Source organism: Eleginops maclovinus, chromosome 13 (assembly GCF_036324505.1).
Source record: "Eleginops maclovinus isolate JMC-PN-2008 ecotype Puerto Natales chromosome 13, JC_Emac_rtc_rv5, whole genome shotgun sequence".
NCBI lineage: Eukaryota > Metazoa > Chordata > Actinopteri > Perciformes > Eleginopidae > Eleginops > Eleginops maclovinus.
The window spans coordinates 24,410,268-24,423,384 of record NC_086361.1 but is presented as its reverse complement, the minus strand read 5'-3'; the positions used below and the strand labels follow the sequence as shown (position 1 = coordinate 24,423,384).

At 44.0% G+C, this 13,117-nt stretch overlaps 2 protein-coding genes across 2 annotated transcripts; both read right to left on the bottom strand.

Annotated features, from left to right (window-relative positions):
* Nucleotides 1-10: 10 nt before the first annotated feature.
* Nucleotides 11-3,684, bottom strand: psmb4 (proteasome 20S subunit beta 4). The gene is made up of 8 exons (XM_063899146.1): nucleotides 3,512-3,684; nucleotides 2,469-2,595; nucleotides 2,168-2,247; nucleotides 1,946-2,092; nucleotides 1,670-1,751; nucleotides 1,475-1,591; nucleotides 565-653; nucleotides 11-134 (listed from the first exon to the last, which is right to left on the bottom strand). Exons 1-8 carry the CDS (start codon nucleotides 3,622-3,624, stop codon nucleotides 122-124), a joined length of 768 nt encoding a protein of 255 aa, XP_063755216.1. The 5' UTR covers nucleotides 3,625-3,684; the 3' UTR covers nucleotides 11-121.
* Nucleotides 3,685-4,758: 1,074 nt separating this feature from the next.
* On the bottom strand, nucleotides 4,759-8,491 carry LOC134874893 (saxitoxin and tetrodotoxin-binding protein 1-like). Its single transcript, XM_063899147.1, has 6 exons — nucleotides 8,219-8,491; nucleotides 6,369-6,514; nucleotides 6,004-6,089; nucleotides 5,597-5,722; nucleotides 5,196-5,315; nucleotides 4,759-4,882 (listed from the first exon to the last, which is right to left on the bottom strand). The coding sequence occupies exons 1-6, from the start codon at nucleotides 8,453-8,455 to the stop codon at nucleotides 4,836-4,838; spliced, it is 762 nt and encodes a 253-aa protein (XP_063755217.1). The 5' UTR covers nucleotides 8,456-8,491; the 3' UTR covers nucleotides 4,759-4,835.
* Between the last annotated feature and the right edge of the window lie 4,626 nt (nucleotides 8,492-13,117).

Sequence of the window (13,117 nt, the reverse complement as noted above, 5' to 3'; positions counted from 1 at the left end):
GGAAAACAGATTTTGTGATTTAATACATTTATTTTCCATTATACAAAAGCTACAATGAACATGAGAAAACACTAAACTGGGGAAGATAAGTTGCAGAAGTTGTTGTTGATGCAGCTCGTCTTCATTCAAAACCACTGCAGAGAAACAGAAAACACATTTAAATAATCTCTAAACATCAGGAAAACATCAGCAGGGACACTCCTATACAGGTTAACAACTAAAGATTTTATAGTAATTAACATTTAATAAAGTGAAACTGTTATCCTGGCGAACCCCTCCCACCCCCTCCATGCAGAGCTAGTGAAGATGAGGAGTTCAGCCTCAGACTCATCCCACCTCGGACATTCCTTTGTGCCTGTAGCCACCAGGCTGCACGACCAGGGGCTGACCCTGTGACCCACTAATAATACCCAGGACAAACATAAAAACTACACTGATTGTACAAGACCTGCACTATTTTCATCGGAGCTGTTTATAATATTCAAAGAGAACTCCTTAATTAGCTCTGAACGTTTCCCCCTCAGCTGGGATATAAATGCCCTGTTTGAGCACCTGTTGACGTACCTGACCATGTGAGCGATGTCCCAGTTGGTCTCTGAGGACAGCGGGCCGGTGATCTCCACGCCTTCCTCCGTCACGATGGCGATCTCATGCTGAGAAAAAACATCACAAGTTAAACTTTGGAAAGGTAGAATGAGAAGGAGAGAAACATGGAACAGAGTTCTTTGACATCATTTGGTGTTTATTTTCTTTTAAATGTACAAAAAATCTCAGAAAGTTTTAAACCTGAGAAATCCCCCCTACCCCCGGATCCACAAATCATTATTTCCCTACAGCGGCCCATGAATGCCTTCCTCGGAGGAACAGCAATGCTTTAATATAAAGACCACGTTTCTCTGGCTTCAAAACTAACAGTACATTACAAATAATATTGATACAAAAACCCAAGAAAAACGTACAAGGAAGTTCTACATATGTAATTGTAATTATGTAGAACATGTAATTGAGACAAGTTAAGAGATTTAACCACAAATATTACCCCCCCCCCCTCCCCTGCCTTAAAATACAGAAAGCAGTGAGAATTTGGTGATTTTCAGAAAACATTTCTCAATATTGAGAAAAGGGCATTATGTAAGAAAAGGTCAGAATTCTGAGATTTTCCAAAAAAAAGGAAAATAAAGTTTAGGTTTTCAGAAATTTTTTTGGGAAAGGGCAGAATTTTCAGATAAAAAAGGGTTGTCTCATAAAGGCTTAATTTAGGGGGAAAAAATCTGAATCCTGAGATTCTCAGACTGCCTGCAGGAACGAGGACCTCTTTTCACCCTCTGTCTGAAACCAGACTCTAGTGTGCTCTGATTGGTTAGCTGGCCGGCTCTGTGATGATTGGTCAACCCCTTAGCGATTTCCCCCCCCCTTAGACTATCACGTACATTGTGTTGGATCACTAGCCAATTGGAGCGCGAGTGTTACTCACCCGGTTGTAGGAGCGAGCGTCTCTGTAGTACAGCACTTTGAGGCAGCGCTCCACTAGCTCCCGCGCCTCCTGCTTGCTGATCTCCACCTTGTTCTCGACCACCTCCCTCATCAGAGGCTACACACACACACAAAATGTTTATTAAACACCTGTATTACAGTAAGAACAGGGTCCGTATCTGCAGGTTAGACTCACCTGAGCCAGGTATGCTCCGAAGCCAGTGGCCACTGTGGGCGCCTCGTAGGCCACGCCCAGTTTATCTACGTAACCTAGGAAACTAGACACAAACACACGACACTGTTAGGAATGGGAATAAGAGGATCTGTACAACCAGATGGTTTTATGAATAAATAAGTTATAGTCAGCTGATCCTAGAGCTTCACACAGACATACAGTCACTGAACAGACTTTAAACTGGAGTAGCAGCTTTTACTTTAACTAAAAAGAGAGTAAAGACTGGAGGGTCCTGACCTCTCCCCGTTGTAGAAGCCTCCGATCACCACGGTGTTCCACAGCGGGTTCATCTTGCTGCGCCGGTTGTACATGACTCTGGTCAGCCAGGAGTGCACGGCCTTCGGGCTGTAGCTGTGCCCGTCGCCCAGAAGCTCCTCGTCGATGCTGAGGACACACAACCAGACGTTAAATACATCCGAGCACAGAGCACAGGAGGTCCCTTCTGTTCCTGGTACTTACACCATCTGCTCGATGATGTGCTTCAGGTGCTGGTAGTCGGCGTAATCTCCTGAGGCGCCCAGGATGGTGTTATCGTTCACCTGGAAAACACAAACAACAAATACCCTTGACTCGCAGGTAGACGCACTTCAAAACAACAAACAGTATCTGAGAAACAACATCAAAGAGGTCAACACCATCGACCTTGAGGTGGAAACAACTTCTCTGAAGCTCAGCCAGCACAGAATATTGTTTTTGATGTTTATCTTTCCCATTACTTTAATCAATAACTACGCTGTGTCTCCTGCAGGAGAGACGTTACCTTCATGAGGCGCGAGACGTTCCTGAAGCGAGCAAGAGAGCCGTATGAGCCCAGCATGTCCGCCGCGATGATGACGCCGCCGGTGAACTTCACGCCAAGCACCGACGTCCCGGTAACCATCGGGTTCCTGCAGGGGGAGAGAGAGAGGGTCATCTATGAGTAACAGAGCAACACCTTCGTAGAGTCTGAACATATGAGGTCAACTTATATAATATAGTATCCCTATTCTTCTTCTGTGGTGTTCCCTCTCCTGTAGTTCTATAGATTTTAGTGCATGTAAACGGTCTGCAGAGGCTTAAACCCCTGTGTTCCCTTTTATTTCCTGACTTAAAAACATGTGAGGGATTAGCTCCGTCAACGCTGGAACAACCTCCTGCACTTTACCCCCCCAAGTCCGTCTGTACTGTCTTTACCTGTTGCTAATGTCATATCTATGTTTGTATTAGCATTTCAAGTATTGTAAGCCTCTATGATGATGTATTCACATGTTATTTCAAATGAAATGTGTCTTTAGGGTGACTTACAACATCTGTCCAGGGACTACAGATAAAAATAGCCTCTAATAATGTGTCTAATTGGAATAGCTGAAATGTACTTCCCTTTCAATCGAGTAACAACTGTTTGTATTTTCTATATGGTTTACTTTATTATGGGATGTGTTCATTTAATCTTAGATACGGTGTTTTACTCATTAGGCAGATATTGACTTTAACAACCCGCTTTGTTGTTAAAAGTGAATGTTTCCTCCGGCGCATTAGCAGAAGGCTGCTAACAGTTACTCAGCAAAACGGACTGAAAAAGTCAAACTATCTGATATTTAAGTCTTCGAAAATAACCAGAAAGATTCTTATGTATCATTTAAGTTAATTAAAGACACCTCAGAGTTGACATTCTGATCTGTTAACAAGTTAAACTAGCAGTTAGCATAATTTAGCTTAGCATCAGTTAGCTCCATGATGCAGCACTCAGTAGAACCGAAACTGATATCTGATTCCCGGGTTCGTAGGACCGGCTCTCAGCCCCAGTTCTCCAGGATCACTCACAGTGTGTGTCGGACCGGCCCGCAGGAGGTCCTGGTGCCCCCGGACAGAGAGTAGAACTGTCCCGGTTGTGGTCCATTCTCCCAGAAACTCAGCTTCACTCCGCTGGACTCCATGGTGGAATAATATATCTGGAAGTGACGTCACACCGTCTTCTTGTTGGGGCAGAGGCTTGTGACGTCACTGCAGCGCCCCCTGCTGTAGGGAGGAATTGTTCACTGAACTTTAAAGGTGACGGATTTTAATTCATGGGAAGGATTCACATTCACAAGAAGAAATGGATTGACTTCAACCATATTATTTTACTGCGAATTACAACAACGTGGCATCAAAACCAAATGTGTATTCATAAATATTCTACTTGAATTGTTACCTTTTGTTTTTATCAGTATTTTCTTGATCAGAATAAGAATACAGTGTATTGCCAGGTACGTTTACACATACAAGGAATTTGAACAAGTTGTAAAAGTAAAATATAAAGATAATACAAGTTGTATTTTAAAGAAACTGTTTAGTATTAAAAAATAAGTATTTACACCAAATTAAAATTTTAATATACAAAGAACCTTAAAAGCTAAAAAAACAGACACACTTATGCCAATCAAAATATGGCAAACTACAGAAGAGAGTTGTATTGTATTATTTATTTCCTCTGTACCCTCTACACTCCTAATGTCAATGTTTGCTGTGCAAATATATTTTCTTTAATAAAGGAAAACATAAAAAGTTAAATTGTCATTTAGTAATAAAGTAGAAGGGAAAACAGAAGACGTTTGACACAAACTGTTTTAAAAACCGTAACTGTTCTTTTAAAATGACTTCACAGCATTTATTGAGGGAAACATGTTCCTGCTGAATATTATTTACAACATAAAATTGATTATATTATTTTTGGAAAAGTCCAAATTCATAAGAACAAAAATCACTAAATAGATAAAGGTGGAAATATTATGTGGAAGTGACGTCACACGGTCTTCTTATTGGTGAAGAGCCGTGTGACGTCACTGTAGCGCCACCTGGGGGACAGGTGCTGTTTAATAGCTTCAAAGCTCTTCATATTTACTCAAAAGTATTTGCATTTTATATTTTCAGGAACATTTTACAAAACTCTTTTGATGGAAACTTTTTCTGTAAAAATGACAATTAATGCAAAAATAAGTATAGTGTATGTTTTAGTAAAGTTAAACACACACACACACACACACACACACACACACACACACACACACACACACACACACACACAGAGGTTTCAGTATTTGCTTTTATTGCTTGGTAAACAACATGTTTGTGTTGACGCTCGGTGTCTGTTGGATCTCCTCCCGTCCTACGCGATGTGCGGCTCTTCTGGAGAGGATTTCTTATTGCAGACATCTGTGAGGAAACAAAATCAAGAAGTCATTTACGTTCCTCATTCATCTCAAAGAGGCACTGCTCTTCTTCTGTGGTGTGTTCTAGAGGTGCATGTAAATGGTCTGCAGAGGCTGAAATCAAAAAGTTCCAGAACATATTGACATCACTATGGAGCACTCCTATTGGCTAGCGCTTGTATGTGGACATCTCTAAGGTGTTGACCAATCACAAAGGAGCTGGCCAGCTAATATTGCAAAATAATAACAAACACTAACAAAATGTGGCTAAATGAAGTCATTGTTAGATATTTATAAATATTTAAATATCTTCTGACATATGACTCCGTCGGAGATGTACGGCTCGTCGTGTTTGAAGCCCAAACACTCGGCCAGCTTCCTGTGCTTCTCGTGATCTGCTTTCATGTGATCCACATCCTGATGGTGACCCTCCTTCCCTGAAACACACACACACACACACACACACACACACACACACACACACACACACACACACACACACACACACACACACACACACACACACACACACACACACACACACACACACACACAGTTTAGTTTCTGATCTGATGAACAGAACTCTATGAGACTTATATATACTTTACTGAAGATACTAAACTATACCATACTACACTATAAACAGTAGTGGGTGAGTGAGTGTGTGAGTGTGTGTGTGTGTGTGTGTGTGTGTGTGTGTGTGTGTGAGTGTGTTTACTGTAGTTCAGCAGGTATCTCCCAGCTGAGTCCTTGAACACCATCATCATGCAGTTTGGACACGTCTCATAGACACCCACCTCAACCGTATCATTGTAGAGAGAGAAGACTCCATCGGTTTCCATCTCTGACACACACACACACACACACACACACACACACACACACACACACACACACACACACACACACACACACACACACACACACACACACACACACACACACACACAGTCAGTTTCGATTATTTTAGAAAGGTAAAACAGCATATTCACAGTTGATGTAGCTGTCATATCTGTGTGTGTGTGTGTGTGTGTGTGTGTGTGTGTGTGTGTGTGTGTGTGTGTGTGTGTGTGTGTGTGTGTGTGTGTGTGTGTGTGTGTGTGTGCGTGTGTGTGTGTGACTCACTGCCGTGGAGGTGTTGCATGGTGTCCTCGGGGTTGTTCAGATGTTCCGTGGATATGTTGATGTAGTAGTTGATGCACTTGTTGTCACTAAAATACACACCAGTTAGAATACACACCACACTACAGAACTACAGCTCCCATGAGGCTTTAGGGGAAGAAAACAGGAAGTAAATGGAGGATTTAGGGATTATTTTGTCTATTTGATTATTATAATCTGTTACTAATATTTCCCTTTTATTTTTCTCTGATTTATGATTGTTTTTATGTTTCTACATTTTTCTATTTACATATTTAATCAGTAGATTATTTATCTTCTTATTTCCACATTTGTATTTATTAGTATTTATTTGAGATGTTATTTCTGACCGGTAGACGTTCCTCTCGTTGAACATCAGGGTGTCATTGGCTCCTACGAGACGCATCTCCACATGGGAGCTGCTGACGTTCTTCAGGAGGTCCTGACCGTCCTTGTGGTCCGACACCGACCAGACCAGGACCCAGTCACCGAAGATCTGTAGACCACCAGTTAATAATCAACACATGGATTCATTTGCAGTGTAGCTACAGTGTAGTTAGCTGGGACCGGAGCGCTGGGTGACGTTCAAGATCTTAAAGCTGTCTCTGTCTCTGTCTCTGTCTCTGTCTCTGTCTCTGTTGTTGTTCTCCTGAAATGTTTTCTGGTCTTATTCTAACGGTGTGATCACAGGACTCCTTCTGATGTCACTGCAGATCTGCTGGAAGCTAACTCGCTAACGTAGCTAACCTTCAGAAGGACTGACAAACTTTTCCAGTTCTGAGACAGACTCACTCTGAGACAGAGGTCCAGCTTTATGGTCCTGAACGTCACCCAGCGCTCCAGTCCCTCTCGTTAGTGTCCCCTGGTCTCCAGCTGTATGCGTCTCTCTTTAGTGTCCCCTGGTCTCCAGCTGTGTGCCTCTCTCTTTAGTGTCCCCTAGTCTCCAGGTGTGTGTGTCTCTCTTTAGTGTCCCCTGGTCTCCAGCTGTGTGTGTCTCTCTTTAGTGTCCCCTGGTCTCCAGCTGTGTGTGTCTCTCTTTAGTGTCCCCTGGTCTCCAGCTGTGTGCGTCTCTCTTTAGTGTCCCCTGGTCTCCAGCTGTGTGCGTCTCTCTTAAGTGTCCCCTGATCTCCAGCTGTGTGTGTCTCTCTTTAGTGTCCCCTGGTCTCCAGCTGTGTGCCTCTCTCTTTAGTGTCCCCTGGTCTCCAGCTGTGTGCGTCTCTCTTTAGTGTCCCCTGGTCTCCAGCTGTGTGCGTCTCTCTTTAGTGTCCCCTGGTCTCCAGCTGTGTGCGTCTCTCTTTAGTGTCCCCTGGTCTCCAGCTGTGTGCGTTTCTCTTTAGTGTCCCCTGGTCTCCAGCTGTGTGCGTCTCTTTTTAGTGTCCCCTGGTCTCCAGCTGTGTGCGTCTCTCTTTAGTGTCCCCTGGTCTCCAGCTGCGTGCGTCTCTCTTTAGTGTCCCCTGGTCTCCAGCTGCGTGCGTCTCTCTTTAGTGTCCCCTGGTCTCCTGCTGTGTGCGTCTCTCTTTAGTGTCCCCTGGTCTCCAGCTGTGTGCCTCTCTCTTTAGTGTCCCCTGGTCTCCAGTTGTGTGCGTCTCTCTTTAGTGTCCCCTGGTCTCCAGCTGTGTGCGTCTCTCTTTAGTGTCCCCTGGTCTCCAGCTGTGTGTGTCTCTCTTTAGTGTCCCCTGGTCTCCAGTTGTGTGCGTCTCTCTTTAGTGTCCCCTGGTCTCCAGCTGTGTGCCTCTCTCTTTAGTGTCCCCTGGTCTCCAGGTGTGTGTGTCTCTCTTTAGTGTCCCCTGGTCTCCAGCTGTGTGCCTCTCTCTTTAGTGTCCCCTGGTCTCCGTTGTGTGCGTCTCTCTTTAGTGTCCCCTGGTCTCCAGGTGTGTGTGTCTCTCTTTAGTGTCCCCTGGTCTCCAGCTGTGTGCGTCTCTCTTAGTGTCCCCTGGTCTCCGTTGTGTTTGGTTTCTGCAGCTTTTAGTAAACTGCTCATGTTTCCTCTGCTGAATGTTCTCTAGATGCTGCATGTGTTGAAGAGCTGCTGCAGATGTTGCTGCATGTGTTGAAGAGCTGCTGCAGATGTTTCTGCATGTGTTTGATTTGTGTTTCTATATCTGCATCCTTTCTGAAGCAGCAGTTCCTCCTGATGGAAGAGGTTTGGGATGTTTGCACCTGTCGGCCACCGTAAAATAAAGGATATTGGGGATCTCACCTGGTGGATGTCTTCTTTGGCAACCTTCTTCAGTTTCTGGCAATGGTCATGGGCCGCGTGGTCGTGGGCCGCGTGGTCGTGGTCATGGGCCGTGTGGTCATGGCTCGAGTGGTTGTGGGCGGCGTGGTCGTGGTCATGGGCCGCGTGGTCATGGGCCGCGTGGTCATGGGCATGGTCCGGCTTGGCGCTAGCAGCGACCAGCAGCAGCAGCAGCAGCGCTCCCTTAAAGACACTCATCCTGAGACACAAATCAAATGCGCCCTATGGGATATGTGGAGGCACTGAGACCGGGGGGACGCTGGTCGGTTTTTATACCCCGTGGGACCCCGGGCCGGTCCAAAGAGTGTGTGCTCAGAGTGTTATTGAACTGTGATCAAACCGGCCCACTGTCCTTTATGTGTAAAAAGGTTCAAAACTAACAGACTGCAGAGAGAAACACCGACCATCTGAAACATAAAATACAGCAGGAAGCATAAATATATTTGAAGATCTTTAACAAATATCAACGTTTTAGTTTGTTATTTGTGTTTATTTTAGAATACAAAGTTGAAAAGGTTTTATGTCTGCGTTGTTTCTGAAACTGCAGGGTTTGGACCTGTGGGCCACCGTAGTGCAGTTTCAGTTTTTATAATACATATATACAAAAATACTAAATAATGAAACATACAAAACAAAAAAAATGAAACGTAACTTCATATTTTGGTGTTTTTTTGTATTTTATTTTGTATTTTTATGTCATTAAAAGTTAACACGCTGAAGGAGAGGAAATGTAAAATATGAAATAGATGTTTCTGTTGTTCTATTTGCAGCATACATGATTTAAAGTACATGCATTACAGTTTTTTTCAATTGCTAAAACACCTTTTTTGAAAGCCGCTCATTTTCTCAAAACACAATTCACAAAACCACACACTCAAAGCGCAAAACACCTCATATATCCTGCAAAATGAAGCACTGTCCAACCAACTCCCCAAGGATGAGATCGGTCTGAAGAACTCATCTTTATGGGCTCTTTCTGTATGGGGAGGATTCTGCACCAAAGAAAATGTGCAGAAACACAAATATTCTGTTGAAACCAACCTTTTTATTTTTCTACACAACCAATGAGCCAACATGCATGCACAGCACATACAGGTACAGTTGTGTGAACGAATCTGTGCTCAACGTCAAAGACAGGAAATGGAAAGAAAACTTTGAGGAAAAATCCAAAAACCTTTCTCTAAAAGATGGAGAAATGTTTAGGCTGCCTTTGACCTCCTGGCTGGGTCTGGCCTCATCATCAACAGCAACATCTTCCCTGCAGACATGGAGGGAAGAAGCTAGATCTGTCACACCATCTACACACTGCTGCTCTCCCTGTGAAGACTCTCATCTGGCTGGCAGATGGCTCAGTGGTTAGCGCTGGTGGCCTGTACACAGAAAACTTTAGCCCAGTAGGCTGGTTCCAGTACCGAGCCGGCTGGACAATTCTGGTGATGACGTCCCTTCTGTCTCCCCTTTTACTCTAACATCTCCAATAAAGGCCATCTGGCCAAAAGATACCTTTAAAAAAAGCATTTGCATTTTTGTTGTATTCCTATACCTCCTCCCCCTCACAGAGGATATCTCCCCTCTCTCCCACTGCCCGTAGAAGAGGAGGAACACTGGGCTGACGCTCATACAGCTCCATGCTGAAAACCTCCATCACTAGATCTCCCTCTCGCTCTTCCTCTCGCTGCGATGTCCATATTTACATTGTTGCTGTAAAAAGTTATGACCTGAAGTCTTCTCCAGCGTCCTGATTATTGTGTCCAGAATAAAGTGGTGTTATGGTCTTTTGGTGCTTGTGTTTGTTAACTGGTTCATGTGTGTCGCATTTTTAATGGCAGAGTTTTGAAAATGGCAAACAAGTGAATCCGATTTCTGTCTTCCTGAGAGAACTGTGTGCAGTGTTTTGGGGACTTGAGCTGAGGTCTTGCTCTTTGAGCGTCATTTTAAATAATCCTGCTTTATGTGCAACTTTACTGTGTTAGCAAGGGGGACAACTGTAATTATACAAACAGCATCCATCTTATTAATATCTATTAAGGTTTAATCATCTGGAGGACAAAGGTTCACAGAAGGATAAGCATCGTAAAAAGTATCTCACTATTATGACGTCCGTGTTTTATAACCATGATCATGAACTGGAGGTTTTTCCATGAAAGCTGCTGGTTAAAGTCTAAAGGACAAACACACCAATGTCCGCCCACACACACACACACACACACACACACACACACACACACACACACACACACACACACACACACACACACACACACACACACACACACTCCATGTGTCTGGCGGTGTTGTTGATGCTGAGGAGCTGACAGCCGTCACAGCTGGGCAGCAGGTGGAAGGTGGAGGAGAGGATGTTACCGACTAAACACCGACAGGAACATAAGGGATTACAGTTCAATAAAGAGTCCTCTGTCAGCATGCTAACACAGTGACAAGCTAACATGCTAATGTTTAGCAGGTACAACCCGACCAATATTTGTTGAACTATATGACTTGAAACCACAAATAAGACATCAATGTTTTCATGAAGACTCTCACTGCCTGAACGTAGACCCAGGTCCTCATTGTCTAACCAAAGGGGGTAATGACTCCAATCTCAATCACAAGAGCCACCAATCTGGCGATATCAAGCTAGATAGCTCACATTCGTTAGCTAGCTTGATTGATGGGTAGCTAAAGTAAGCTGGCTAACTTGATAGACAGATAGCGAACGCTGGCTAGCTCAATGTCTAACGATTGCTAGGTAGCAGCACACTGACGGGTTACCTGAGCTGCTCTCGAATAACTGGTGTTATAAATGTGAGCTCTGTGGACCTTAGGACCTTCAGTGGCCTGAAGAGTGTCAGGTTGGAAAACACACTTGACGCTGATGCCGTGTTGCTCTCAATAGTTAAGTTGACAGATATCGACATGCAGACGCCATTCCTGAGGAGGAGGAGGAGGAGGAGGAGGAGGAGAGTTTATTTCTTGGTCTAAGTCATAGCCTATCTAAAGGTCTGAATGTGAATAACTCTTAATCAGAGCACCAGATATTTGTGCTTCCTGACTAAGGTTATTATATTTTGTATCAGTACAGCTTTCAGGTCAGTTGCTCGTCCACTCACAGTTTGTCCTCGTGGAAAATAACTATTCGGACGTCGGATGGAGACGGGCTGATATTCCACCAGGAGCTCTCAATGTGCTTCAGGATTGCTTCAAACGCGCCACTATCCGCATAACCCACGAGGAAGTTGGACCTGTTGTACATCTGCAAACATGCACGCAGACACGCACGCACGCATGCACACACACACACACACACACACACACACACACACACACACACACACACACACACACACACACACACACACACACACACACACACACACACACACACAGACACACACAGAAAATTCAGACTTCTGAACATTTTTAGAAATTCTGAGAAAAAGTCAGAATTTGGATAACTTCCATGGAGTGTGTTCTTGGTGGACTGTTTTTGTTTTGAGAAATTAGTACTAAGGGTTAAAAAAGCCCTGATTATTAAAAGATGTGTGTGTGTGTGTGTGTGTGTGTGTGTGTGTGTGTGTGTGTGTGTGTGTGTGTGTGTGTGTGTGTGTGTGTGTGTGTGTGTGTGTCTGTGTGTGTGTGTGTGTGTGTGTGTGTGTGTGTCTGTGTGTTTGTTTTACTTCAAACATTAACTGGTGATGATTTTGGTTTTGTCGAGCATTGGTGTCACTGTTAACTATTGACGGGGTCGGGAGGGCGACTCTAATACTCTGTTACAGGTGCTAGGTACCTGATGTAACCGGATCTGAGTATCACAATATGAAGAAAACAGAAAACTTGAAATACAATCAATAATTCTCCTTATGATACATTTGGTCCTCATTGAGAAAAATGATGTTGCTTAGCGAAGTAAAACCCGGATAATATTGCAGTTAAGAGGTTTGAGTAACTCTTCTGTACTTTGTATTACTGGAATGGGTCATTATGCTTTTACTGTTTGCCCTTTAAGTATATTTTGATGCTACTCCTTTTGTACTTTAACTAAAGGAACATACTGAAATCAGGACTTTGACTTGTAGTGGAGTATTTCAAGACCTTATTATTTGTACCTTTAGGATCTTGTTCCTACTGGGTCTTACAGTGAATGAATGAACCCAGTGGGGGTCTTACCATGGAGGGGTCAGCCAGAGACACAGGCGTCACCAGGGGCTCGCATTCTTCAGGAGCCAGAGCCCAGCTGCTCAGGACCAGGCCGGCGACCAGCAGGAGACCTCGGAGACACATAATGCTAAAGATGCTAACAATGCTAAAGATGCTAACGGGACAGACGCCTGGAATAACAGCGACTGAGCCTCATCGGGCTGCTCAGCCTTTAAAGTGGCTCCTGGCTTTCCCAGTATTTACATTTTGTCAAACATTTAATTTTTTGCAAAGTCATGCTAGTGATCTTTTACCTGCAGCCACCCCCCCCCCCCCCCGTTTGCGCATTAATGATTAATTAAGACAAAATAATTCAATTCAACTCCAGCTGCTGCCTTTAATGACTCTGAAATCACTTTGAACACGCTTTGAAAACACGCTAATAATCACTACCCCAACAACATATTAACACTCTGAGCCGAGCCATGCCCAATCAGACACACAGAGTCCCACCATTTCATAATAAGACTTATTATAGGGCTCGGTTCTCGCCAACAGACCGTTGCTAAGGAGAAACTGAGGGCTTTCACATTTCTTCAGCATTATCTTAAGGGTTTAACATTTTGAGTCATGAATCAGGAAGATGGTGCAACTCCACATGTGACGAGCATGACAACGGTCCAGCTGATGCGACGGTACAGAAGAACACACAGTTGTTCTGAG